A 26,166-nucleotide genomic window follows, 5' to 3' on the forward strand; every position below is an offset into this window, starting at 1 on the left:
TGTGTGCCAAGCTGCTTGGGCTCGCCTCACGGCTCAGGAGGGGAGAGCTGAGGGTTGGTTCTCAGTCTTGGGAAAAGCAGGATTTCTGCATGCAATTTGCCCTCCGGTCATCGCACGGCATAGGGGGGCGCATCCCCAGGCGGGAGCCGGCATCAACAAAACTCAGTGCCTGCATGCTCCAACCGTCCGCCAACGTCCACCGAGTAGGGGAGCCTTCTGTGCCGGCCCATGTTGCACCATGACGATGGCGTAGCATGACACTGACGCCTGGACTGGAGGGAGGCTCAGGCACAATCAACCTAGAGTGGACTGCTTCTTTTTCTGAACGGGACGGGGGCTCTGCTGGATTCAGCAACTGGGCCGGCCTGTGGGGTGACGTCTGACTTCCTAAAGCTACCATAGAGGTTTTCTATTTGGCCGATTCGGCTCCCATGTGGCTTTTTACTATGAGGGTGTGTGGAGATGGGCTGGTGTAACAAGGGGAAGTCTGTGATGCGTTGTTGGCACTAGGGGCCATAAAATTTCTTTTCGGTAGGGAAAGGGGTTTCAAAACCAAGGACGGAGATGGCCACTACCTGCTATTTTCACGACATGATCGACGATTCTCGAAGGCCTGGTCCCGGGAACGAGGAAAAGATTTTCAACAAGATGCAAACAAAACACGCCAAGTTCAAGGAACCATCGATGGCGGAATGGGCGAGAATTAATATGTAGCCGCTCATCTGCGAACCCAGGGCTCTGGGTGACCTCTTGTCCCCCCGATTTTTTTTGATTCTTCTGGAACTTCGACTTCTTCTCTGTCTGGTTCCCTCATGTCGAGTTGCATGAGACACTGATCACCCGTCGGGACGACTCACTGAACACGCGTCTCCTCAAGTCTGAACACGCGGTGCAGTCATGGATCCGCCAGCTTCCTCTCCGGTCTCGGCAGCATGCGCTCATCTTGACAACTCGTTTGGCCCTCACGCCGGCGAGTGTCGAGGTGGATTCGACTTCACTCTATTTTTCGAAGAGACGATCCTCACAATCCTGCCCGCGGGACTCATCCTGCTCGTCTCACTTCCGAGAGTGTGGTTTATGTGGAGGAAAGCCAAGAAACTCACCAGTGGCAGTCACTTGGTAACTGTCAAAGTTGTATGTACTTTTCCCGGCCTGTCTCTCCTGTTTGTCAACACCAGAGTACCTTTGATTCTAACAAATCATAATCTCACAGTCCACCTGGGTTGCGCTGGCTGTCCTTCAACTTGCAGCGCTGGTCCTCTGGTCAAGGCTCCCTTCCCCCGTCCGAACCCGGACCACCCTGGCCGCTGCTGCCCTCACCTTTGTTTCCTCTCTTGCCCTCTCGCTGCTGTCCTACGTTGAGCACACTCGCAACGTACGACCGTCCTCCATCATCGGTGCCTTTCTCTTTGCTACCCTCTTGTTTGACATTGCACGGGCACGAACCTTGTGGTTACGCGACCCGTATGTTGTTTCTCTGGACGAAGACGGTGACTCGTTTGACATCAACAAGGAGAATTCCCTGGCTTACCTCGCCGTCACTGCTGTCGTGGTGAAGGGGTTCTTGCTTGTCATTGAAGCCTTGAGCAAACGAAGGGTGCTACGACCCGAGTTCAGGGGCTACGGCTACGGGCCCGAAGCGACAAGCGGCCTCTACAACCGGTCCTTTTTCTGGTGGCTCAATCCATTGTTTTGGAAGGGCTTCCAGAAAGGCCGGGTGTTGGATGTCGACAAGCGAGGTGACCTCCCTGAGCTGGACAAGCATCTTCAGGCCGGTTACAATTATCGGCGTTTGGGGAATGCATGGGCTGCCACTGTCTCTGGTAAGTCAGTCCTTCGACATGACCTTGCCCACAGCTGCTGACAGTGACACACAGGCGGTGCTAAGAAGACCAAGTCACCTTATGCTTTGTTGCTGACAGCATTTGGTGTCCTGAAATGGGTTGTCCTGAGCACAGTTCCTCCACGGGCTGCCCTCACAGCCCTCATGTTCTGCCAGCCATTTCTCATCAATCGCACCATCAGACTGTCACAGGAGCCCATCACCGATGAGAGCACTCAGATTGGCTACGGCCTCATTGGGGCCTACTTCTTCGTCTATGTCGGCATTGCGGTATGTTCCTCTCATCACATCACCCCACATTATGTACCGATGCTAACATCTCATCAATGCGTAGGTTACCATGGGACAGTACCAGCACAAAACATACCGTACCATCGCGATGGTTCGTGCAGGTCTCATCTCCATGATATATCACAAGACCAGCACTCTCAGTCTGAAGGACATTGATCCTGCTGCCTCCATGACGCTTATGAGTGCCGACATGGAGCGGATTGTGCAAGGATGGCAAACGATGCATGAGATTTGGTCCAACTCGATTGAAGTGGGCGTTGCCATCTTTCTGTTGGAGCGGCAACTGGGCATTGCATGTGTAGTTCCCGTGGCTTTGTCAATCTGTGAGTCAACACGTGAATTTATCATTCGCAACGGTCATGCTGACAGCATATTACAGTGTCATTGCTTGGCTCCATGGTGGCTATGAACTTCATCGTCTCCCGGCAAGCCATGTGGTTGGAGGCCATTGAACGGCGTATTTCTGCCACATCAGCCATGTTATCATCCATGAAGGGCGTCAAGATGTGTGGTCTCAAGGACACATTGATGGCCAGCATGCAGAAGCTCCGGGTGGACGAGCTTTGCATCTCCAAGCGGTTCCGTAAACTGATCATCTGGAACATGGTATTTGGTGAGTCAACCCTGCCTTGAACCTCGCAATGCAACCAGTCGCTAACACATGACAGCCTATGTGACCCAGGTCTTTGCACCCGTTCTGACGTTTGCCATCTTTTCCGTCCGCGCACGGGATACTGGTGATAGGACGTTGGACACAGCGCGCGTCTTCACAGCGCTGTCACTGTTTGCCCTGCTCTCGGAGCCTTTGGCATCCCTTGTCATGTCCTTAGCGACGTTTCTGGGGTCCGTGGGTAGTTTCAGCCGCATTCAAAACTTCCTCCAGTCTGATGAGAGAGAAGATCCCCGAAAACAAGACCCTCACATGGTCTCGTCTGAGCACTCGCTCGATTTGGCTTTGCCAATCGTGGACATGGAGAAGCCTTCGCCCCATGCCATTGTTATCGAGAAAGGTGACTTTGGTTGGAATGCTGAAAAGTCTCCTATCCTCAGCGACATTACCTTGACTGTGCCATGGCGCCAGTTGACCATGGTGGTTGGGCCGGTTGGGTGCGGCAAGTCCACTCTGCTCCAGTCCATCTTGGGCGAGATTCCTTCACTGTCGGGCTCTGTTCACCTTGGCTCGACCTGTGTTGCCTACTGCTCTCAAGACCCTTGGCACATGAATGGCACCATTAGAGAAGCCATTCTCGGCACCGCCAAGTATGATCCCAAATGGTATGGAAGAGTTCTCCGCGCCTGTGCTCTTGGTCGTGATCTGAAAGAGCTTCCTCACGGTGACTCCTCTCGGATAGGATCCGGTGGAATCGCTCTCTCAGGTGGCCAGAGCCAACGCATCGCCTTGGCAAGAGCGGTCTATGCCCGCCGTGAGATTGTCATCTTGGATGATGTCCTCAGTGGTCTCGACACCTCAACCGAGAACCATGTTTTCCACAGTCTATTTGGTGTGAAAGGCATCTTCACAGAGACGAAAGCTACCGTCCTGCTTGTCTCCTCTTCGGTCAAAAGACTGCCTTACGCTGCGTATGTCGTTTGTCTTGATTCCAGCGGCACGATCAGTGCTCAAGGAACGTTTGATGAGCTCAACCACGCCGGCACTGGTTACGTGTCTACTTTCTCCCTAGCCTCTAGACCGGACTGGACTTTCAAGCCAGACGACGATCACTTCAGTGATGATGATGATACCACTGATGTTGATCGTCCAAAGGAGCTGCATGAGACCGACTGTGGGACTTCGGTCTCGGGCTCTTCCAGAGAGAGGATTTCCCATTCTCACAGTCCTGAAAGGGCTGCTTCTTCTTCGTCAGAGATCCAGACAGTGAATGAAGCTGACGCAATCAACACACTGGACTCGGGGAGACAGACTGGTGATGTGCAGATTTATACTTACTACATCAAGTCTGTGGGGCTGTGGCCGACCTTGATCTTTGTTTTGGGCATTGTTGCGTTTGTTTTTTGTATTTCGTTTCCGAGTGAGTTCCTACCTTGCCTGATCCTTTCTTGCTTTGAGGCAAATACTAACACTACCATAGCTGTCTGGGTTCAATGGTGGGCTGCAGAAAATGAGATTCGCCCCAACGATAACCTGGGATATTGGATTGGTCTTTATGCCATGTTTGGTGGTATCGCCATTGTTGGTCTCACCATTGGCTGTTGGTATGTTATCCTTGCTATCGTCAAATTTTTCATGTGTACTGACCGGCAACAGGCAAATGATCATCAAGATGGTACCTCTGTCCGGAGAAAAGTTCCACCTGGCGCTCCTGAAGACCGTTCTGAGTGCACCCATGTCCTTCTTTGTCAAGACAGACACAGGCGTCACCATGAACCGCTTCAGCCAGGACTTGCAACTCATTGACATGGAGCTCCCCATCGCTGCCCTCAACACATTCACTACATTGATTCTTTGCATCGCGCAGATGGCGCTCATAGGTGTTGGCTCCATCTATGCGGCCATCTCCTTCCCCATCGTTCTCATCACACTCTATCTCGTCCAGAAGTTTTACCTTCGCACATCCCGCCAGATCCGATTGATCGATATTGAAACCAAGGCGCCATTGTATTCCTTATTTGAGGAGTCGCTCCGCGGAATTGCCACCATCCGCGCTTTCGGCTGGCAAGACGCCCTCGAGATGAAGAATCACACCCTCCTCAACCGCTCCATGAAACCGTTCTACCTCATGTATGCCGTCCAACGCTGGCTTACGCTTGTCCTTGACCTTCTTGTTGCAGCCATCGCTGTTCTTCTCATTATCCTCGTTGTCAATCTCCGCGGTACTGTTGCCGCAGGTGGTGTTGGGCTCGCACTCCTGAATGTCATCCAGTTCAGCCAGAGCGTCAAACTTCTCGTCACATTTTGGACAACCCTTGAGACGCAAATTGGATCGGTAGCTCGCATCAAGAGCTTCACCAGCACCGCTGTCCCATCTGAGGACCTTCCCGGCGAAGATCAAACTCCACCATCAAACTGGCCTCAGAAGGGTGCCATTGAGATCAAGAATTTCACAGCCGCGTACAACGAGGGTGACTCAGACCCTGTACTCAAGAATATATCTCTTTCTATCGCTGCCGGAGAAAAGGTTGCTATCTGCGGCCGAACAGGAAGCGGCAAGACCTGTCTTGTGTCTTCGCTCTTCCGCATGACCGCTACTCACGCTGGCTCCATCTGCATTGACGGGGTGGACACGTCCACGATTCCCCGTGAGGATGTCCGCCGCCGGTTGGTCGGTGTCCCGCAGCATCCTTTCCTCCTGAAAGGGTCTGTAAGACTCAACGCCGACCCTCTTGGTCAAGCCACGGATGTACAAATACAGACTGCACTCCAAGAGGTCAAAGTCTGGGATATTGTCAGCAGATCTGGCGGACTGGATGCCGACATTGACAGCCTCAATCTTTCGCAGGGGCAGAGGCAACTATTCTGTCTTGCTCGTGCAATAGTGCGGCCGGGGAATATCCTTGTCTTGGACGAGGCCACCAGTACCTTGGACGGGAAGACAGAGGAGATGGTTCAAAGGTTGATTAGGAGGAAGTTTTGCGACTACACCATCCTTGCTGTGGCGCACAGGCTGGATACCATTATGGATTTTGACAAGGTGGTTGTGCTAGATAAGGGTAAGGTGGTCGAGTTTGATAGTCCTTGGAAACTGGTAGAGGAGGAAGGGGAAGGGGGCATTTTTAAGAAGCTGTGGTTGAAGAGCGTGGAGGAGGATATTGAGGATGTTCCGGAATGAAGGACATCTCGGTGAATTTGGGATGAAAAAGGGATGATTAGTTGGTGATGTTTTTCATTGGTGCGGATATTGTCTCTAGCTGTAGATACCTCGATTTGCGTTTATGAGTTATGTAACAATGAATTTCAGTCAACATGTCGCTAGACCGAGACAGCGGATAGAGGTGGGTCGTGTCTTGGGCTTGCCGAGACAATTCGGGAACCTGGAACAGGGGCCGGGGCCGGAGATATGGCAAATTTGGCGGGGTAATGACGGATTAAAGTGGGGGGCGGGGAGCTGGAGGGGCTACTTATTTCGTGCTCAGCAGTGCTTGTCGAAAATAAATAGAAAGCAAGAGATCGTGATCGAGGCCTGTTCAGAAACACTTGAAGCAGACACGCTCAGCCCTCCATCTCTCCTCCTGTTCCTTCGCTGCAGAAGCATCAGCTCAAATCCCCAGAACCCCTGTGCAATGGCGTCCAATCCTCCCGCGAAATGCTGCACCATTGGTGTCAAGCACGAGTAAGCATCAACCCGACACAGCACAGTGCGCCATCGCTGACCATGCGCCTATTCTCTTCAAGAGGTGAAACCACAGGCCAATCCATCAAAGTAGCCAACAAGCATGACGCCTACCTCGCGACGCCCACCGCCGACAAGGCCCACAAGGGTGCTGGCATCCTCCTTATCCCTGACGTCATCGGTATTTGGAAAAACAGCAAGTTGATCGCCGACCAGTTTGCTGCCAATGGATACTTGACCTTGTTGATCGACGTGTTCAATGGCGACGCGCTGCCCCTGAACCGCTCAGGGCCCTTCGACTTCAACGCGTGGTTGACCAAGGGCTCTGATGGAAACAATCCTCACACAAAGGAGGCTGTCGATCCTATTGTTGAAGATGCGATCAAGGCACTCAAGGAAGAATACGGGGTGGAGAAGCTGGGGGCTGTTGGGTATTGCTTCGGTGCCAAGGTAGACCCGCTCACTTTGTTCGAAATCATGCCAGCTGCGTGCGGAGTGCTAACACGTGGAATGCAGTATGTTGTCAGACATTACAAGGATGGCATCAAGGTTGGTTATGCTGCCCACCCCTCGTTTGTCGAGGAGGACGAGTTGGCTGCTATTCAGGGCCCTTTCAGCATTGCTGCGGCCGAAACTGATTCCATCTTCCCTGCCGAGAAGCGCCACAGGAGCGAGGAGATTCTGCAACAGACCGGTCAACCGTACCAGATCAACCTCTACTCTGGCGTTGAACATGGCTTTGCTGTCAGAGGGGACCCGAACAAGAAGGCGACGAAGTATGCCAAGGAGCAGGCCTTCTTGCAGGCGGTCACCTGGTTTGACAACTACTTGCTCTAGATGAAGTCAGATTATGTTATAGCCAAAGCCTGTATGATGACCTGTCACAATACACCTTTAAGGTGTCAGCGTAAACACATCTCACAATTAAACCACAACTTTTGATGTATTGATAAAGTGTGATGTGGATATGTTGAAATATGTTCGATTGCTGATTGACTATTGGTTCTTTTCTTTTGCAACAGTATGGGCGGGCTGGCCTGGGACCAATTTCGGTCGGAGTATTTACCTTAGGTACCAGGTAATCCAACCCCTCAACGTAGTCGACCGCGGGTGTGTCGGGCAAGAATGAGAGCCAACAGAAAGACGGAATACAGAAACGAAACCCAAGCCGCAGTTATCACAATCGTACCCGCCTTCCCACCATCTTCTCTTCGCAGTCCCACCACCATCAGATTATCTGGAAGACGCATATTATAGTCTAAAAGTCCCACAGATATTTGTATCATGCTGATAGGAAAGGCCGCGGACACCGAAAAGCATATAACCCAGTATTTATGGCTTCTAGTCCAGCGCCAGAGTCCCCGCCAAACACCAACACTCCTACACAGGATGACGTCCACAAAAGATATTTGACCACCTTTCAAACCGTTGTTTGTAGCATGGTTGAGCTGGCCGTTGGCCATTTGTAACGGTGATTCAAACTCCATGATCTGAAGTTCGCGTGTGGTGGACTCAGCAAGAAAAAGGACCGACTTCCACTTCCTGGGCACCTTTGCCTCTGCGTTGGAAAGCAAGTTCCAGCAGGCAATTAGCCCACAGTAAACAGACACTCAGAGTCCAAATCAGGAGGGTGGCGACTACCAGGCACAATTGAACGTAGGAGAAGCCCCATCGGTACCGCTATTTGAAATTTCGATCAGCTACATGCTGTGTAAAACGGTAAAGGACAAAGTTGACAGAATTTAGCTTCTACGTGTACTCTTCTTTTATGGAAGGTTGACATACCCCTGTAGTTGGTTGACAAGAGCCGTACTGAGCGATATAGTCCAAATTGTATATCCCCCGGGAGACTGTAAGCTGAACCTTTTGCTTGTCCTTGAAGGAGGTTAAGTTAATGTCGAAACTTCCCGGAAGGAGACACTGATTCCCGAAATAATAGGCCGAGATATTTAGCGGAGTTCCTTCTAAGACCTTGTCACGCCAAAATGTTGTGGAAGGCGGCGACCGCAGTACGGAATGCCCAAAAAGCGACCCATAGAAGCCATACCTTCCGACATACTCAGCGGCCGGGTCTCTAACTCTGCCTTCTTCAAAGCCTGCTTCCCCGATCATGGGACAGGCCGTTCTAAGCTGGTAGAACATGTGGTCCAACAGGGGATCGCCTTGAAACCATTTCAACCACAATAGGGGAAATAAATAACGGACGTCCGTAAAGGAATCGATGGCTATCTTACCTACCTTTGCTGGATAACATGGTGAGAGTTCGTTGGTCTCCACTGAACATCAATGGGCACCACAAAATGTTTGGTCCGATTGATCCGCTCGCCGTCATGAGCAACGTATGCAATGGGTCGAAATTCGGCAAATCGTATATAATTGCCTGTCTCTTGCTCAACGACGAACGATTCGGTGCTAGCAGCGAAGCCGGTCATGGCGCTGGTAAGAGTGGGGAATGCCAAAATGAGTGTCAGTGACATGACGATGAAGGCAATAGCCACCCTTGATTGAACTATACGGTAGAAGGTCCTGTTACTGAGAAGACGGTAGATTGCGTCAATGGATGACTCCTGGCGTAAGTAAATCATCCAGAATGTGGAATAGGAGACAAATCCTGTTTCAAGTGTTGTTGCTATATAGTCGGATAAAACGCGCCATAAGAGGCACGAAATCAAGAGCTGACCTAGACGCCGGACTAACCACACACGCAGTTAGGAGGCATCACATTGCTAAATCAGCCGGTTTCGGGGGAATATTTACCAGGTCCCATGCAATATCAAGAACTTTGGCCTGAGCGAACGTAAAACTTCCTCCGTATGTGATTTGAAAAAGGCCGGACTGAAACCACCAATTGTAACCTGTGCTCACAGGACTGAACGTGTCATCAGGGCGATAAGCAGTCGGGTTGGCAATCCAAGAGGCCCATAACGGAAGACCAATCGTGAGTGAGACTAACAACGAAAACCAGAGAAGAAACGAAAACCAGAGAAAGAACTAAAACTAGAGAAGGAACGAAGACCATAGTCGAGCCGGGGGCCGGCGTAAGACTGGCACATGTTGCCTGAGTGCAAGATGTAACATCAATAATTATCTCACCTGAAACATAGCAAGGAAAATTGCTTCTCGCATTGTTGAATCAGCCGTAACGGTATGCACAACGTTGGACAGAGGAAAGCCACAAATTGATGCCTGCAATGTTGTTCTAAGATTAAGGCACAGCTGAGAAGAGAAGGCAGTGTTGAAAGCGTCGATGCGTACCCTATCTACCTACCTTATTTACGTGCGGACAGCACCGATCAGCATACATGTAGGGAAGGCAGCTACGGCAGGCACCGCCACTTTTGAGATGTCGGTAGATAACACACTACATGTAAGATAGGTAAGCAAGTCACTGACCTTTGTAAGCACCAAATGTAACCTGATAACTAACCTGGAAATTGCCTGCATTGTTCGAGGCTTCGAGCCAGAGATTCATGGTGTTGGGGCGGAAGGGACTCGACTATAGCGGCTGCAACAGACCATCGAGAGGACTTTCCCACCTTGGATCGGTGTACCATATCGGACCCTGGATCTAGTCATCACCCACAATCATGAGCCACTGGAACTTCACGTGGAACCATTTCGCACTGATTCCTGGGATTGCGATCAGTTGGCAAACTACCTAGGGTCTTTGGCATGCAGGTGATGCCAGACCAAATTGGAAACAAAGCAAACACTTCGCACATGAGTAAGTTCAAGAACGATTGTTGTCTCTATCTCATGATAGGTAAGGTAAGGTAACCATGACTTGATTATTTACATCGCGTCCATTTTATGCATGGAGTAGACACTAACGCGTGCCATATGCTAGAACAAAGTATGCGTCAAGTCCCATTCACAAGCTCGGCTATCGCCAAAACCGTTTCCTCTTGTGATACATCATATGTACTAGGTAGGTCCCTTGTTTTCTGGCCGACCCAAATTTCCCACCTTCACTGTAGCCATCGTTGATTCCTCCGTACATGACCAAAGCATAAAAGAATGTGCATCATTCTAGGCTTCCGCGTCGCCAATAGCTTGCTCATCAAGCGGCTTTTGTGTCCATACCGTTGAGCTAAGCCGAGTCAAACATTAGCAAATCTGCAGCCAAAAGTAGAAAGTGGGTTCAAACTTACCACCCATAATAGGCATGATAGTTGGGGTTGGCCAACGCGCTCCTCATCTTGCTGCACAAAACCTGCACCTCCTCAAACTTCCACCCCAAGATCTTCACCGCAAGGTAAAGAACATACCCCTCCAGCCCTTCCAAGCAGCTCTGCTTGTTAAAGGCTCCGACCTCTTTCCACTTCTTGTCCTTTGGCCATGTCCCCAAGGGCAACTTGTAATGCTCGACGTTGAACGGCCCAGGAAAGCCTGCTTCTTTCATCCACTCGGCATTCTTGCCCTTGTCGGACACCAAAAAGGTGCGGCCGATTTTCTCACCAGCTTCGGCAAAAATCCTGTTCCAGATGGCGTAAGGGTGTTTTGGATCCTCGATGGGGATGGAGCCGTCGTCGGAGGCGATGCGGATGGTGAAGTCGGTGTGCTCGAGCCAGCCGCCGGGCTTGAGGCAGCGGTAGGCTTGGCGGTAGAGTTTGGGCCAGTCTTCGATGGAGCCGATGAGGAAGCGGAGGTGAACGAGGTCAAACTTGTCAGCGGAGAAGGTCCAGTCCAAGGAGGCGTCATCAAGCTCGAAACGGCAGTTGGGGGGCGTCCATGTTGGCTGTATATATTTTTTGGTAAATATTTTGGTCATGAAACATGGGATATCGCATAAAGTGGTGGACACACCTGAATGGGAGAAAGATCAGTGCCGATGACTTCGGCGGCGGGAAATTGGTCCGCGCAGTCCCTTTTCATCATGTCAATATTGTGGTTCCCGAGTAGGAGGTGCAAGATAAACTTACAAGGCCCAAATACCGGTTCCGGTGCCCACGTCAAGAACAGCATCTGGGTCTTCAACTGGTGACCGGAAAAGCGAGTTGTTGTGGATCAGATACATCATGTGGTGGCTGCATGTGCGTCAGTAATAAGCCCCATTCCCTAGCGATCAGATCTGATTAATAAGAAAAGCAGGTATAAACATACTGCAAATCCAACCCATCATTTTGCTTGTCATCATTAGGTGCCCAGTACTCGGCCTCCTTGAAATTCTGATATGTGCGTCCATGAATCTCACGGTACTGCAAGATGGAAGAGCTGAGAGACGCGGTGGAAGATTCGGCACTGAAGCAGTAAATTTTAGCAACTGGCGCATATTACCACTCGTCGACAATTGTGGGTGGTCGTTGGACATACTATCCAAGGGCAGAGTCACCATCACCTTGAACCTCGGTTTCAAACTCGGGATCCTGGACAATTGGTCAGCTTTTAGGGAGCGAGACATTGGTAAACTCGTCACACTCACCACAATGATGGGCGCGGCCTCCTCTCCGTGCGTGCCCGCTTCGGCGGCTGCCGCCGGTGGGCTCGAAGGAGCAGCGGGCGAAGATGGCGGCTTAGAAGACCCCATCTCGGCGGTAATGGCACTCCGAATCGGTTGGGAGCACAGAGGCGTATTTGTGTAATGTGAGGTGCCGGTCGGACTTTTTAGACGAGATGCGGCGATGTGGTTGTACGGCGTTGGTGTGGAGTGGGCCGGGGGACGATCAAGCCTGCGGAAGAGGCGGCGGCGCGGGCGGGAATGGCTCGGAAACACGAACAGGACGACAGGTTGTGTAACGTGAGAAGTCGACGACGAGATGGATTGAACAGACGGCCTTTTCTCTCGCCAGCAGCGGGGTTTCGGAGCGACAGTGGGTGTGCCACAGCTTCCAGAAGGGAGGAATGATCCGTTCCGATTTCCGATAGTGTGGAGACCCCTGCCGTGACCCCCGCTGGAGTTGGTTTGTGATGTGGTGAACAATCCTTGCAGCGAGTCCGACAGGATGCGATTTGTCAGGAGGTTTCCCTTGTTCGGGACGCAAGACAAGCAGATGCAGACTACTCATGTATTGCCCAAGTCTTGTCCAATAGGATGCTTTCGCGGCCTCGACTTGCAGGTGCAGCAAACTGGTATGCGCGCAGGTAGGTATTCCTTTGGTCCACGTGCATAATGCTACCCTGCTCAGCGTGCGAAATATGTCCTGTTCTGTCGTGTCAAGACACTTGAAGACGGGGCTTAGAACTGGCATTAAGGCTGGCTCTATCAGCAACGTTAGACTTATCATTTTGCCAACACAACTGCCCTGCACCTTCTTGATGAACCTGGAACTCGAGAGCGAAAGCGGTTCTGTTGATTATCTAGACCCTGATCAATCAGAAGGCAGCGGAACGGTTCAGGGGCTCAGGGGTGGGCTTCAAGGGGCTCAGGAGCGGTTGGTGTCCCCCCCTGTGCCCATCTCCAAATGCTATTGGCCAAAATCACCAACATGCCTGCTTTTATTTCCAGCTTTTTGGAATTGTCCACATCAAAATGGAGAATAAAATACATCCTTGTCATCATAAAGAGCTACCGTGCAACTCCCCACGCTCCCACGCCCCTCGAACCACTGATCCGCTTCGTCAACTTTCGACTGCCATCATTTGGATACATGTCTAACAGGGATGAGCCGAATGTTCAGCGGCTTCTTGACCCAGAGACCAAAGGACTTTGCCTTCGGAAACATTTGTGACTTTTCGTCGGCCAGAGCCAAGTCAAAGTTCCAGATGAACCTTGCTAAGATGACCCGCATTTCGACGTATGCCAAACTATTGCATCGTAGTCAGAATAAGTCCCGAGGCTAGGTAAAGCTATGTAGGCGATACTTACTTTTTGCCAATGCAGTTTCGTGGGCCAACTGAAAATGGCTGCAGTGCACTGTGTCTACTCTTGTCGAACACTATGCCTTCAAAGCTTTCTCCTCCAAGCCAACGCTCGGGGATGAACTTGTCGGGCTCAGTGAAGTTGCGGGAAAGGTGGTTCACAGCCCACGGCCAGATCTCGAGGCCGGTCTTGAATCAGTTCTTGGTTAGCTGGCTATGCGTTATATTTGTTTGCGAGCGTAGGACATGAGCTTACATTCTCTGGAATTTGCCATCCCAAAATCACGTCCCCACCTTTGGCCGCCTTGCGTGGAAGATTGGCCGGTACAGGCGGGAATAATCTCATTGCTTCGTCCAAAACGGCAAGCATATATGTCAATCTGTTGACACTGAAGAAGTTGATCTCATCTTCGCTTTTGAACTGACCCCTGACCTCCTCTGCCAGCCTTGTCTGCACGCGGGGGTATGTCGCCAGGTAATATGTTGTTGCCGACAGCGCAGTAGCCGTGGTTTCGCTTCCTGCCAGAATCAACAGCCTTGCGTTCATTGCCATCTCTTCTATTGTCAAGGGTCTTCCGTTGTTGGCCTTGGATCCGTTGGTCAGGGCCTGAACGAAGTCCGGTCTTTCAACACCAGAGTTGAGTCGCTTGACCACCTGGACACGGGCGAATTCAGCCTGTTCATTGGTATGCTTTGCTGGGTGGTGCCAAGGGGTCAGAACCTTGACGACTCTGGAAAAACTGGGGAAAAACCAGTTCATAACCAGCAACATGGCGAATTCCTTGACGCCCTTGAGGATGGCCGTGACCCAGGGGTGGTATGAACTGCTCTCCAAGCAACCAAAAGGAGCACCGAACGACAGGTCACCAATGATATCAAAGGTTGTAAAGTTGAACCAGGCGCCCATGTCCGTAACGGCCTCTTCTCGTCCTCCCTTAGTCAATTCCTGCAGACGATCCATCAGCAGGTCGATGTACTGCGTGATAAGGGGTTGCTGGTCCTGCATCGCTTTTGCTGAGAAACCATGGCTCAGGATCTTACGGAAGTGGCTGTGATCCTCACGGTTCGCGCCCAAGATGTTGTGCATCGACATCTTGTAGAAAACAGGGTCCTTTCCGTGTTCTAGTTGACCAGCCTTGCGGTGGCCTCGAATGGCATTGTAAGCGTCGGGATGTGCAAAGGAAACACGATTTGGTGCAACGCGGATGACGTCGCCGTATCTCTCGTGCAATCGGTGAATGTTACTCGACATTCGTCCTGAAAGCCATGCTCGGGTGTATGGTATCGGCGTCGCCGCCCAAAGCTTTGGACCGGGAAGAGATCGAAGAGGATGGAGGAGCAGGTTGTAGAGGACTGTAGATAATAGTATCATGATAGTCTGTACCGAAAAGCATTGATCGAGTCAGAAATAGGCGCTCAGGTCAATACAAAGCAACGCGAAGTGTTGGAGAATGGAGATTTCCTACCGCCTCAGCGAGCCATGTTGGCCAAGCAATGAATGGATACGTCCCGAGAGAAATTCTGTCAAGAATTGCCATGGTGCAGCTCGTAAAGTATGGGGGTTATTGTCAAGGTAAGTATTGGGGGAGAAAGGTGGCTCTGAGGTTCAATAAGTAAGGTAGGTGTCGCCATCACTCGCTGTAAGCACCCGTTGCATAACATGTAATGTATTCGGGCATAGGACGGCAGTGTTGGCATGCCACATTGTTCCTGCGGTCGGAGGAAAAGGGACTCGAAGAAGGTACACTGGACACCATCATCAGGGAACGTCAACGTCGGCGTTAACACATTTAGTCATCAGCCTCGGTGCAAGGAATTGACCGTCGAATGGATACGCCCCGTCGTATCGCCATGTTGTACACCTCCACTAGGTGTTGCTCATTGAGAGTGTGACTAGGTGCTCATTTCGACAGTTCCACAGTCATTGCGACGTGAGATGTGGGCAACATGAACGCAATTCATCATCATTCACTCAACGTTGTACTCGCGCTCAACGGTTCCATTCAGCACCGAATGATCATCAGCGCGTCGTTAAGTTTACCACTGTCGGCAATTCGTAATACAGTAATCATCTCAGGCTCGTCTTGCCCCTACGCTGACAACCTCCAACATCGATTTCGAGCCGCGGCTGCTCGGCAACCGCTAATGTCAGGTCGCACACAAACAATATCATATGTTTGCTAGATTTATGGTCATATAAGATAATTCTGGAAACATACTCGAATAGCGAGGTAGGTACTTGAAGTTCAGGCAGGACAACACCAAATGATTCAATATTTCACCTTTCGGCTTTGTAGAGGCAACCGCAACATTCCACCGGGCAGGCTGGTAAAGCATTAGAAAGTGAAAAAGGACCACAGGTAGTGCCAAATTCAGTAGCCCAGAACCATTGCTGGTCCATCTCGATGCTTTCGGCGGGCCCTCCGAACTACACATAGATTTGTTTTCAGACACACTTCACGGTGAGCAAACCCTCCTATTATCGGGGTGGGTTTTGCTGGAGCGTCGTACAACTAAGTAACACGTCAGAGAAACTGCGCGCAATATTTGGCCTAGTACAATGATTCGCTTCGTTGCTTCCGACTGCAACCCCTCGTAGACACGTGCCATGCCAGACCTCCGAGCTGTCTCCAACAATCGATAGCTACCTACTTCAGACGACACCCGCCAGCTCCCCCACCAAGCTCACCTCGCACTAAGCTGTCCTTAGTGGCGGCAAGCAAATCTACTGCCGAGACGGAACCATGCGGGGCCTTTACCCGCTCAACTTCATCCGGGAAATCGACCTGGCCCTGTTATGGTCTCGACATCCTTTGTCAGCTGGTGGGCAGCGACATGGCTGCTGGTTGTGCGAACTTCGTTATATCCTGATTGCATTTGTCCGCTGAGACACTCACCACCCACACACGACACTACCTGCCATTGGATTACCTAGTTACCACACGTTCAGTTCGCCATCGTGGGTGGGAAACTGCAAGCCATGCTCGCAGACAGGCTTTTGGACAATATCATATTGGCCAAGTGCCAGTTGGCCATTGCCGACGTCGGTATTGACAATGTCGTCCTCGGTTTGTTGACCGTCGCAGTCATTGCTGTTGCAGTCGACTACGCGCACATGCTCTATCTGAGATCAAAGATGCCACCTGGGCCCTTCCCGCTACCCATTGTTGGCAACACATTCTCGCTCCCAGACAACAAGCCATGGATCTACTTTGAGGAGCTGTCCAAGAGATACAACACACCACTTATCACATACTGGATTGGGCGGCAAGTACCTAGGTAGCTTTCACAACCAGAAATCGAGTTGCTAACGCCCTGTTCACGCAGGAATCCCACACTTTGGATCAACGAAGCTTGGTGTGCCCATGAGATATTTGAGAAGAAGGCTCAAATCTACACTTCAAGGCCTCGGATGATTGTTTTTGGAGAGCTAGGTTCGGGTCAGTCAAACCTGGTGACGATGCAAATTCGCAACCAAGAGGAGCGCGAGCGATGGCGAATTCACCGCAAGCTGATGCACATTGGAGTTGGCGTGCAGTCGGTCCGGGGATATCGCGCTATCCAGAACAATGAAAGTAAAATCATTGCCTTGGACTTTCTGAGGGAGCCCAAGGAGTACGTCAAGCACCTAGAGAGGTATGCCACGAGCGTCGTGTCTATCATTGCGTTTGGACGAAGGGTTGCCAGCTACAATGACCCCATCATCACGGAGGTTATTGCCTTGATGCAGCTGGCAGCTGATCTCAACGTTCCCGGCAAGTCTTTCCCCATGCTGCTCGAGACGTTTCCTAGTGAGTATCCCTGTCCTGTTCAGACATGCGGAAAGCCGACTGACCAAATCAGTCCTTGCCAAGTTTCCGCGATTCATGCCGTGGTTCAAGGGACTCGGAAGTCGTAACTCAAAAGGCGGTCACTACTTCTTCTACACGCTGGCCGAGGAGGCTATCGAGCAGTACAACCAAAAGTCCCCTTCGGAACAAGCCAGCATGCCTACGCCCTATGTCAAGACTCTGTTCGAAGAAGCTGATAAGTACAAGTTGCCAGTCGCCGAGCTCTCCGGTTTGACCGGAAACCTCTTTGGTGCCGGGGCCGACACATCCTCAAGCACACTTGTCAGCTTTATCTTGGCATGCTGCGCGTTTCCAGAGACTGTGAAGAAGGCCCAGGAAGAGCTCGACCGGGTGATCGGGCCGAATCGCTCACCACACTGGGACGACTCACCAAACCTGTCTTACATCAACGCCTTTGTACGAGAAGTGCTTCGCTGGAGAAGCGTAGCTATCATTGGTGGCCAACCTCATTCGCCCACCCAAGATGACACCTACAACGGCTGGCTCATACCCAAGGGTTCCTGGATCCAAGGCAACGTCTGGGCCATTCACCATCATGAGAGAGAGTTTCCAGACCCGGACCGTTTCTACCCAGATCGATACCTGGAGGGCAATGATTACAAGCGCCCGTTCCCTAATGACAAAGGCTACATGACCTTTGGCTGGGGGAGGCGTGTGTGCAGCGGACAAGCACTCGCGGAACAGGGAACATGGATCAGTGTTGCTCGACTGTTATGGGGGTTCAACATCCGTAAAGCTCGTGATCCCACGACAGGCAAGGAGATCGATGTGGACATCTTTGCCTTCACCAACGGTCTGAACATGCGGCCCCAGCCGTTCCCCTGCGAGATCGTGCCAAGGAGCCAGGAGATCAAGGAAGCTATCGAGCGGGAGGGGCGGCAAGCGTTGCAAGATCTCAAAATCCATGACGGGGAGAGTCAATACAGGATGAGCACGTTCTACCAGCAACAAAAGAAAAAGGTGGCTCAGGAGCCCATCATCGATGAGAAGGGCAACGTCAGGTTTGTCAAGGTCGGGCAGTGACCTCATGCAAGAAAGTACAAGGGATGATAGGAGGAGTCTAGTGAAAGAGGCAAAACTGAAACTTTATTGATACAACGCCCTTGCACACAAGTAACCACGCCAATGCCGTTGTTTGGATGTCAAGACATGGTTTAAATCCTCGAACAGTTTTAGTTATCTCGAGGTACCCCCGAGAATTCTGACCACAGACTAAAACATGGTCAACATGGCGGTTTTACGTTATAAAAATATCACGAGATATGACCGTCGCTGCGATCCATGAAATGAAGAGCATTCAAGTCGAAGCAATCGAAGGCGGTTGTGGTAGGCGAGTAACCCTAACCCTGTAATGCCCCTGAACCCCTGAGAACCGGAAAACAACACCCAGTGTACCTACTCCAACAAAGGACATGGCTTGTCAAAAAATGGCCCTGCATGCTCTGTGTTAGCGTAGGCGACGTCACGCGGGCAGTTCTCCATCCAACGCAAGCTTTTCTTTCCCTTTTTCTTTCAGCTTCAGTTTGGAGAAATCGCGGCACTGGCGACGATCGTGTGGGCATGTGGCAATCCCCAAGACCTGGTCACCTGGGATGCGGGGGTGTATTCCCCGCATTCACAGTGAAGCGCGTTCTCCAGGGTCATGGGAAAACGCGTGACGCCCACGCCGAGAACGACTTCATACGCTTGGTTGATGTTCAGCTGTTGGGCGCACCTATTCGGCATCTGATGTGAGGGGCACACTACCAACATGTCGGATCATGGTGTCAGTGTGGAGGCGAGGAAATCCCGATCCGGAAATCGAAACAGTTCGTCGGAGGCAGACAAGGAGAGAGGGAAACGCTGACCGGGGCCGGCACGTCAATAGCCTGATTGCCAAATTCGGGGACAACTTTATGATGAGGGACGTGCGGTACCAGCAAATTGCCATGCATAAGAGACTGGTCCCCATCATGTAGCAGTTGACGTTGCAGTACATCCAAGTTACAGATATAAGCTGTTGATAGACTCAACAAACCACCCACGCACCCGTTTCATAGCCAGACTTATCACCATACCTACCTTCTCCAACCGCCAGACCAACACCACAGAGACTCACAATCATGACCCCCACGCCCACCGGCATCAACGTGATAATTGTCGGCGCCGGCTTCGGTGGCCTTACAGCAGCAATCGAGTGCCACCGACAAGGCCACAACGTCACCATCTATGAGAACTTCCCCGCTCTCAAAACACTCGGCGACATCATCTCCTTTGGTGCCAACGGCGGGCGTATCTTTGCCCGCTGGGCCGACGGCGCCATTGCCAGAAAGCTCCGTTCCCTCTGCATCGACCTCACAGACTACGGCTTCCGCATTCACAAGTACGACACGGGCGAGGTAGTCTACCACCAACCCACCCCACCCCAGCGCGAGGAGGCGCCCGTCTTCAATGGCCACCGCGGCGAGCTGCATGAGGTGGTGTTCAACTACGCCAGGGACGAACTCGGCATCCCGATCCACCTCGGCCAACACGTCGATGAGTACTTTGAAACAGAGGACAAGGCCGGAATCGTGCTCAAATCTGGAGAGCGGGTCGAGGCCGACATTGTCATTGGGGCTGATGGCGTCAGATCAAAGGCGAGGGAGCTTGTTCTTGGGTACGTGGACAAGCCCAAGAGCAGCGGCTATGCTGTCTGGCGGGCGTGGTTCTCTAACAAGGACATGATTGCCGACCCACGCACCAAGGAGTTTTGTGAGAATGGGGATACGTTCAACGGCTGGATCGGGCCCGACGTGCACTTCCTCTTCAGCACAATCAAGGGTGGCAAGGATTGCTGTTGGGTGCTCACCCACAAAGATGAGCACGACATCGATGAGTCGTGGTCTTTCCCGGGCAAGCTGGAAGACGTGTACAAGGTTTTGGAGGGGTGGGATCCCGTCTGCAAGGCCATCGTGGAGAAGACCCCGAGCTTGGTGGACTGGAAGTTGGTCTACCGAGACCCCCTGCCCACCTGGGTGAGCAAGCACGCGCGGATTCTGCTCTTGGGTGACGCTGCCCACCCATTCTTGCCTACCAGTGCCCAGGGAGCCACTCAAGCGATGGAGGATGGTGTCACGATTGCCGTGGCCTTGAAGCGCGGGGGGAAGGATGGTGTCCCAGCTGCAGTGAGGGCTCACCAAGAGCTCAGGTATGCTCGGCAACGTCTCGAGTCTGGATTGGGTGTTCCGCTAACATGACAACAGATATGAACGCGTTAGAGCTGTGCAAAAGACTGGCGAGTCCACTCGCGACAGATGGCACAAGACAGACTGGGAAACTGTTAAACAAAACCCGAAGAGCATTGAGTTCCCCCGAGAGGACTGGATCCATGGCTTTGACGCTGAAAAGTACGCAGAGGATAATTACGACGAGGCGATCAAGAAGCTGGCAATTAAGCAGGAGCCAGAGGAGGAAACCGCTCCGTTGGCAACTGTCCCTCCTGCTGTAGTGGTTTAGAATTTCGTTACCTTGGGTACCTAGTCATGAAGTCCAGTCGTGGCGCTTGGGAGCATGTTTTGCTTGAGCTGTAGAGGTAGTTTCCAATATCATCCTTGTTGAACAGGATGCCTTGTTTTATGTGAAAACCCTAGTTGAAAACGGACATGCTCCTGGCCAACCCTCTAGCTACCTGTCAGTAATTGCATAGAGATATCTACGTACAATTCACTCTTCTTCTAAGGCCATGATAACGCTCTTCACCTCCAGAAAGTTGTCCATGCTGCACAATGCCCCCTCGCGCCCCTGTCCACTTCCCTTGTACCCACCAAAAGGTAGGTCATATGCAGTATTCGGGCTGGTGGTGTTGATGCCTACATATCCACTCTCCAGCGCTTGTACGACTCTCATGGCTCTGCTGATGTCCTTGGTGAAGACCGAGGCATACAACCCAAACTCGGTATCATTCGCCTTGGCAATGGCCTCCTTCTCGGTCTCAAAGGTGTTGATGATAACCACTGGCCCAAACACCTCTTCCTTGGTTATTTTAGCCTCCTCTGGGGTATTCAGGAAGATGGTCGGTTCGATAAAGTATCCATTCGAGGTCTCCAAGTTTCCCGACCCCCCAAGAGCGAGAGTGGCGCCCGAGTCTTTCGCCGAGTTGATGTAAGAAAGCACATGCTTATACTGAAGCTCATCTGCCTGGGGGCCATGATTCGTCTCTTTGTCCAAAGGGTTGCCTGACTTGACGCTCGAGCTGTAGCTAACTTTGAACTGCTCGACGAATTTCTCAGCGATGGTCGACTGTACGTAGATGCGGGAATTGGCCATGCAAACCTGCCCAGAGTTGAACTGCATGCTCCAGCGGGTCTGGGCAACCGCCTTCTCGAGGTTTGCGTCGTCGAAGATGATGGCGGGTGACTTGCCTCCAAGCTCGAGAATGACCTTCTTGAGATTTGTTCGCGCCGCCTCCTCCTGGATGAGCTTTCCCGTACGGCTCGAGCCTGTAAAGCTCAGTGCCCTGACGTCCATGTGGCGGGACAGGATCTGACCAGAGGGGATGCCGTGACCGGAGAGAACATTGAAGACCCCCGGGGGGAAGCCTGCTTCTTTGACGAGCTTGGCGATTCGAGCAACTGCCAGAGGCGCCTTCTCCGAAGTTTTGAGAACAATCGTGTTTCCCGTTATCAGCGCTGGCGCTGACTTGGACGCAAAAAAGTGCACTGGCACATTCCACGGAATGATGAGAGCTACCACCCCGAATGGCTGGCGAAGCGTCATGGTGACATGACCAGGGGTGTTGACACTGGCCTGGCCCTGAATATGGGGCCAGGCCTCGGCGTAGTGGTCATATTGCCCGGCTGCGGATTCGGCGAAGAAGTGGGTAGAAACGGGCATCCCCATCGCCACAGCGTCCAGCTTGGCAATTTCATCTCTGTGCTCCCGGATAAGAGCGGCGAGCTTCTTCAGGTAAACAGCACGTTTTGCTGGACCCAGCGCTGACCAAGCGGGGAAGGCTGCTTTGGCTGCAGCCACCGCTCTATTGGTGTCATCTGCGGTAGCTTCAGGAACTGCGCATCGTCATCAGCTGATGTTCTCGTTAAAATGGAAAAAGTGGGCGATTATTTACCTTCTCCTGACACTTCTCTAGTGGCGGGATTGTAAACGGAAAATGTCTTGCCATCCGAGGCTTCAACGAGCTAAAGGTATGTCAGTGGGCTTCTAGGTACTTGGCAACCATGGGAACCACACCTCTCCATCTATCAACATCCGTGGCCGGATGGGACTGGTGCTAAATGCCATCCTGGCTTGATTCTGAGGTTATGTCACTGATACAGTGTAAAGGGGGCGGAATTCACACCAAGTTGCCGTGAGTCGTGGTAGGCAGGTAGGTACCTTAGGCAATGGTGAAAGAAAGTTTCCACAGGAATTGGCCAGAACATGAAAGTAAACTTGCGATGAAGTCTTCTTTCGGCGTTAAGTTCCACCGGCATCCATAAGCCAGTTTGATCCGCGTCCCTATATCAAGATATGTTAACCCCGCAGTAACATTGTCTCCATTTTGGGAAGCTGAAACCGGGTAGCTTTATCCGGCCGATTGCAACGAAACAATAGGAAGTGAGAGGCGGATGGCGAGGTGACTAAGCGTTGCTGTGACATAATACGTGATCACAAGTAGGTAGACATCTAGAGGTTATTCATTCACTACGAGGTTACGCTGTGCATTCACAAGGGTTCTCCACAGAACACTCCCTGTCGGCGGACCGCTGCTTGGAATCAGATGGTGGACAGGGAGCGTCCCGTCAGGTTGGGAAGCATTTGCGGGAATGAGGCTCCATCGGCAGGGCACCTGCCCCTGGGGCTGTGGATACCTACTTGGGCTCGACATCACGACAACCTCTACCATGTTGCAATTACAGTGATTCACGCCCGACTCCCTCAAACTCGACAAAATCATACGCGGCTTACTTTCTCTTTTTGGACCACCAAATCTCGGTCATACTCGTATACGACAGGCAGTGCGTTTAACTGGCGAGTAGAAATCATCACAACGACATCATAAACGTATGATAGTAGGATCATACGATAAGGTTGTCAACTCGACGAACCAACATTTCGTCTGATGCAGGGATATTTCATGAATCCAAGATGAGCCTTGCCTGTATTCAACGACCGATCGCTGTTGACGCCACGTGGGATTCCATCCAGCTGGGTCGCTATCTCCACTCTAGGCCAGGGTCCAAAGACGAGGCCATCCCCAAAATCCCTATCATGGACGAGCGGGCCTTGCGGGGACACTAAGAGTTGGGTCAAACGCTGGATCTTTGTGAGGCTCCATTTTTGACTGCCCAAATTCCCACCCATGGGTCCATTTCTCCGGGCTCGTCATCTTCATCTTATCGGGCTCGAGGATGCCATTTGCCGTTGGGGATTGGGGGTCCATTCGGGGGGTCGGGGCCCATTTGCCGCAGACAGCGGGCCGGAACCATTGGCCTTGGCAACAGCCCATGGGTTCATCTCCCGGGATTTGACCCCCCACCCCAGGTGCCAGTTGGGCATGCTTGTTTTTGGTCATCCTCAAGTCTTTAAAACCTTCAACTGTGCTGCTTGTTTCCACCCTCGAGGTTATATCATTGCCTGCCGTTCTCTCTGTCGCTCAAGCCAAACTGCACATCACAACATGACCTTCCAGAAAGCTCCCAAAGGCACCATCGCCATCGAAGAGGCCGTCCTCGACCCCGCCGGCCTCAGTTGGATCTCTGCCTCGGCGCCCCTCTTCAACCCAGGACATCGCCAAACACCTCCGGACTCGCCTTCCGGCTCTCCTCCCGGTTCTCCTACCCGTCACTCTCACCTTACATCTCTTCTCCAAGATGTCCACACTACCCGCCTTCATCAGATGGACACACATGGCGTGGAATACATGCTTCTGTCTTTGACTTCCCCCGGACCCCAAGGCGAATCAGACCCTGCCAAAGCCGCGATCATCGCCCGTGAGGCCAATAACTGGCTCTCAGAGCAAGTGAAACTCAACCCAGCGCGTTTCGGGGGTCTCGCGTCACTTTCCATGCACAACTCTGCTGATGCTTCAGCTGAAGCAGTTCGGGCAGTGAAGGAACTGGGATTTTTCGGTCTGATCATCAACGACTACCAGGATTCCTCACCTGGTGCTCCCAACGCGGACAAGGAAGGCAAGATCTACTACGACGGTGAAGGATTTCACGAGTTTTGGAAGACTGTTGAAGAACTGGACGTGCCAGTGTATTTGCACCCTCGATACCCGGCGGCACAGGACCTCGAGCCTGGGACCAAATGGGGAGATAGGAAGCAGATTCTCGGGGCCGCGGTTCAGTTCCATTTGGATCTGAGCACGCATGTGTACGCACTGTGTTCATCGGGCGTATTCGATCTCTTTCCACGAGTCAAGGTCGTTATTGGACACTTGGGAGAAGGGCGAGTCGTCAATATGTGTCATCTACGTGATATCAACTGCTAACGTGACATCCAGGATTCCCTTCAATCTTTGGAGGGCAGACCACTGGTATAACAAACCCGTGAAGAAGGCCACCCGACCGTCCAAGGAGGACTACACCTACTATTTCACCCACAACATTTCCATCACCACGTCGGGAAACTTTAACGAGCCAGGCCTCAAGTTTTGCATAGATCAAATCGGAGTGGAACGGTGTCTATTCTCAATTGATTACCCATACGACACCATTGCAGAGGCACAATACTGGTGGCACGGCGTGGACTTGCCAGCCGATCAGAAAGAGCTGGTAGCAAGGGGAAACGCCATCCGTTTGTTCAAACTGCCATTGGATCCTTGATTCCTAGGTACCTGGTCGCTTGGCGGAACCCGGCTTTGGGGGTTCTCGACAACGGCTTTTGTCTTTATATTCACGATAGGTCTGGTTTCTTTTCGGTTGTATACCTTATAGGGCGATAGGATTTTGGCTTGTATTTGGTCTTTGCCATAGTACCTATACCTTGGTTGTTTGTCTAGGTATTCTACCTTTTGGAGGTGTACGTCTGTTGGAATCTTAACCTTTTCGCTGCGAAGTGAACAACCCCACGAAGTGGAAACTGCCGGTTACCTTATCATGCCAGGCTGTCCATTTGCGGATGGGTAAAAGCAAGTTGTTAATTACCGCCTACCACGGCTCATCTCCCGGCCCTTCACAATCAAGGTAGTAGTGCTCAATATCATGAGATTCTATCTCAGTGTCACCCTGTGCTGTAACTTAACGTCAGATTCAACATAGCGTCAAATTTAAAAAGCACCTTCAATATGTACCAGACTTCCTTTTGCCACGTTCAGCTGTTTGAGTATATAGGGATGTCGTGTGTTGTGATACTGCAGATCATTGTCGTTTCTGCCACGGTAATACTCCTACCGATCAAGGACGATGAATGCCTCATTTCTTGTCCTGTGGTTAGCCTTGTCCGGGCAAGCGTTATGTCTCACTTCAGGCCAGAGTTATGACACCTGCATTTGCACTGGTGTCGATTATCTTGATCACGAAACATATCTCGTTGATGGGACAAGAAACGGAAACTTCAGTTTTGCCTCAACATTTGAAGGTAATAGCGCCTCCAAACTTTGAACTTGAAAGAACTGTCCCTAACTACCTTACCAACATGAACAGGCGCCTGTGAAAATGTGGATATCACACCAATTCTGCAGGACTACGATAGCAATCAGTTTCCCTGTTCCCAGATCACTCCAGGCCCTCCTGAGTCCATTCAAATATCAACATGGTACAATCTTTTGTAGATTCATGCCCAAGTAACGAAGGTACGCTGACCGCAGTTTCAGCTCGATCTCTTATTCCGACTTGTACTCAGGCAATTGGATCATTGTTCTCCCTCACTCAGACACAGGCTTTGTGGAAACCCGTCCATTTGAAATAATCGTCTCTCGTCCGTTAACAACTCCAACGAGTGTGAGGTCAACCTCAGCACCTTCACGGATAGCAAGTAAGCAGAACTACATGTATCTCGCTGCTCGAGACCCGTGATATACTAATTCGTTTCTTGTCTTGACTTCAAGCTGTGACTACAACACTCACCACAACATCAAATTCGCAAACCACTACTCGCATTACCATCCCTAACCAGTCCGCTGGGATTGTGA

General features: G+C 51.6%; 8 protein-coding genes across 8 annotated transcripts; 5 read left to right on the forward strand and 3 right to left on the reverse strand.

Annotated features, from left to right (window-relative positions):
• Window positions 1-897: 897 nt before the first annotated feature.
• QC762_404610 (uncharacterized protein) lies at window positions 898-5,922 on the forward strand (the record flags this gene model as incomplete). The annotated part of the gene is made up of 8 exons (XM_062889919.1): window positions 898-1,134; window positions 1,214-1,823; window positions 1,878-2,113; window positions 2,178-2,457; window positions 2,514-2,747; window positions 2,803-4,164; window positions 4,225-4,348; window positions 4,401-5,922. 8 exons carry the CDS (start codon window positions 898-900, stop codon window positions 5,920-5,922), a joined length of 4,605 nt encoding a protein of 1,534 aa, XP_062744086.1.
• A 103-nt stretch (window positions 5,923-6,025) lies between these two features.
• QC762_404600 (uncharacterized protein) lies at window positions 6,026-7,377 on the forward strand (the record flags this gene model as incomplete). Its single annotated transcript, XM_062889918.1, has 3 exons — window positions 6,026-6,423; window positions 6,486-6,873; window positions 6,940-7,377. The coding sequence occupies 3 exons, from the start codon at window positions 6,026-6,028 to the stop codon at window positions 7,258-7,260; spliced, it is 1,107 nt and encodes a 368-aa protein (XP_062744087.1). The 3' UTR covers window positions 7,261-7,377.
• A 2,980-nt stretch (window positions 7,378-10,357) lies between these two features.
• QC762_404590 (uncharacterized protein) lies at window positions 10,358-11,950 on the reverse strand (the record flags this gene model as incomplete). The annotated part of the gene is made up of 7 exons (XM_062889917.1): window positions 10,358-10,513; window positions 10,575-11,161; window positions 11,230-11,290; window positions 11,346-11,450; window positions 11,527-11,664; window positions 11,737-11,789; window positions 11,846-11,950. 7 exons carry the CDS (start codon window positions 11,948-11,950, stop codon window positions 10,453-10,455), a joined length of 1,110 nt encoding a protein of 369 aa, XP_062744088.1. The 3' UTR covers window positions 10,358-10,452.
• Window positions 11,951-12,998: 1,048 nt separating this feature from the next.
• On the reverse strand, window positions 12,999-15,013 carry QC762_404580 (uncharacterized protein; the record flags this gene model as incomplete). The annotated part of the gene is made up of 4 exons (XM_062889916.1): window positions 14,688-15,013; window positions 13,478-14,599; window positions 13,229-13,410; window positions 12,999-13,167 (listed from the first exon to the last, which is right to left on the reverse strand). Exons 1-4 carry the CDS (start codon window positions 14,757-14,759, stop codon window positions 12,999-13,001), a joined length of 1,545 nt encoding a protein of 514 aa, XP_062744089.1. The 5' UTR covers window positions 14,760-15,013.
• Window positions 15,014-16,201: 1,188 nt separating this feature from the next.
• QC762_404570 (uncharacterized protein) lies at window positions 16,202-18,095 on the forward strand (the record flags this gene model as incomplete). Its single annotated transcript, XM_062889915.1, has 3 exons — window positions 16,202-16,500; window positions 16,549-17,012; window positions 17,065-18,095. The coding sequence occupies 3 exons, from the start codon at window positions 16,202-16,204 to the stop codon at window positions 18,093-18,095; spliced, it is 1,794 nt and encodes a 597-aa protein (XP_062744090.1).
• A 391-nt stretch (window positions 18,096-18,486) lies between these two features.
• On the forward strand, window positions 18,487-21,065 carry QC762_404560 (uncharacterized protein). The gene is made up of 2 exons (XM_062889914.1): window positions 18,487-20,241; window positions 20,297-21,065. The coding sequence occupies exons 1-2, from the start codon at window positions 19,175-19,177 to the stop codon at window positions 20,547-20,549; spliced, it is 1,320 nt and encodes a 439-aa protein (XP_062744091.1). The 5' UTR covers window positions 18,487-19,174; the 3' UTR covers window positions 20,550-21,065.
• On the reverse strand, window positions 20,646-22,591 carry QC762_404550 (uncharacterized protein). Its single transcript, XM_062889913.1, has 3 exons — window positions 22,281-22,591; window positions 22,159-22,228; window positions 20,646-22,099 (listed from the first exon to the last, which is right to left on the reverse strand). Exons 1-3 carry the CDS (start codon window positions 22,329-22,331, stop codon window positions 20,757-20,759), a joined length of 1,464 nt encoding a protein of 487 aa, XP_062744092.1. The 5' UTR covers window positions 22,332-22,591; the 3' UTR covers window positions 20,646-20,756.
• Window positions 22,592-23,586: 995 nt separating this feature from the next.
• QC762_404540 (uncharacterized protein) lies at window positions 23,587-24,859 on the forward strand (the record flags this gene model as incomplete). Its single annotated transcript, XM_062889912.1, has 2 exons — window positions 23,587-24,482; window positions 24,538-24,859. The coding sequence occupies 2 exons, from the start codon at window positions 23,587-23,589 to the stop codon at window positions 24,857-24,859; spliced, it is 1,218 nt and encodes a 405-aa protein (XP_062744093.1).
• Window positions 24,860-26,166: the final 1,307 nt, after the last annotated feature.

This window comes from Podospora pseudocomata, chromosome 4 (assembly GCF_035222375.1).
Source record: "Podospora pseudocomata strain CBS 415.72m chromosome 4, whole genome shotgun sequence".
Classification (NCBI taxonomy): Eukaryota; Fungi; Ascomycota; class Sordariomycetes; order Sordariales; family Podosporaceae; genus Podospora; species Podospora pseudocomata.

Coding starts and splice junctions, on each gene's coding strand:
- QC762_404550 (XM_062889913.1), bottom strand. CDS start 22,331: ATGGCATTTAGCACCAGTCCCATCCGGCCACGGATGTTGATAGATGGA. Junction 22,229..22,280: donor GGATGTTGATAGATGGAGAG/GTGTGGTTCCCA, acceptor ACATACCTTTAG/CTCGTTGAAGCCTCGGATGG. Junction 22,100..22,158: donor TAGAGAAGTGTCAGGAGAAG/GTAAATAATCGC, acceptor GACGATGCGCAG/TTCCTGAAGCTACCGCAGAT.
- QC762_404560 (XM_062889914.1), top strand. CDS start 19,175: ATGACCCCCACGCCCACCGGCATCAACGTGATAATTGTCGGCGCCGGC. Junction 20,242..20,296: donor AGGGCTCACCAAGAGCTCAG/GTATGCTCGGCA, acceptor ACATGACAACAG/ATATGAACGCGTTAGAGCTG.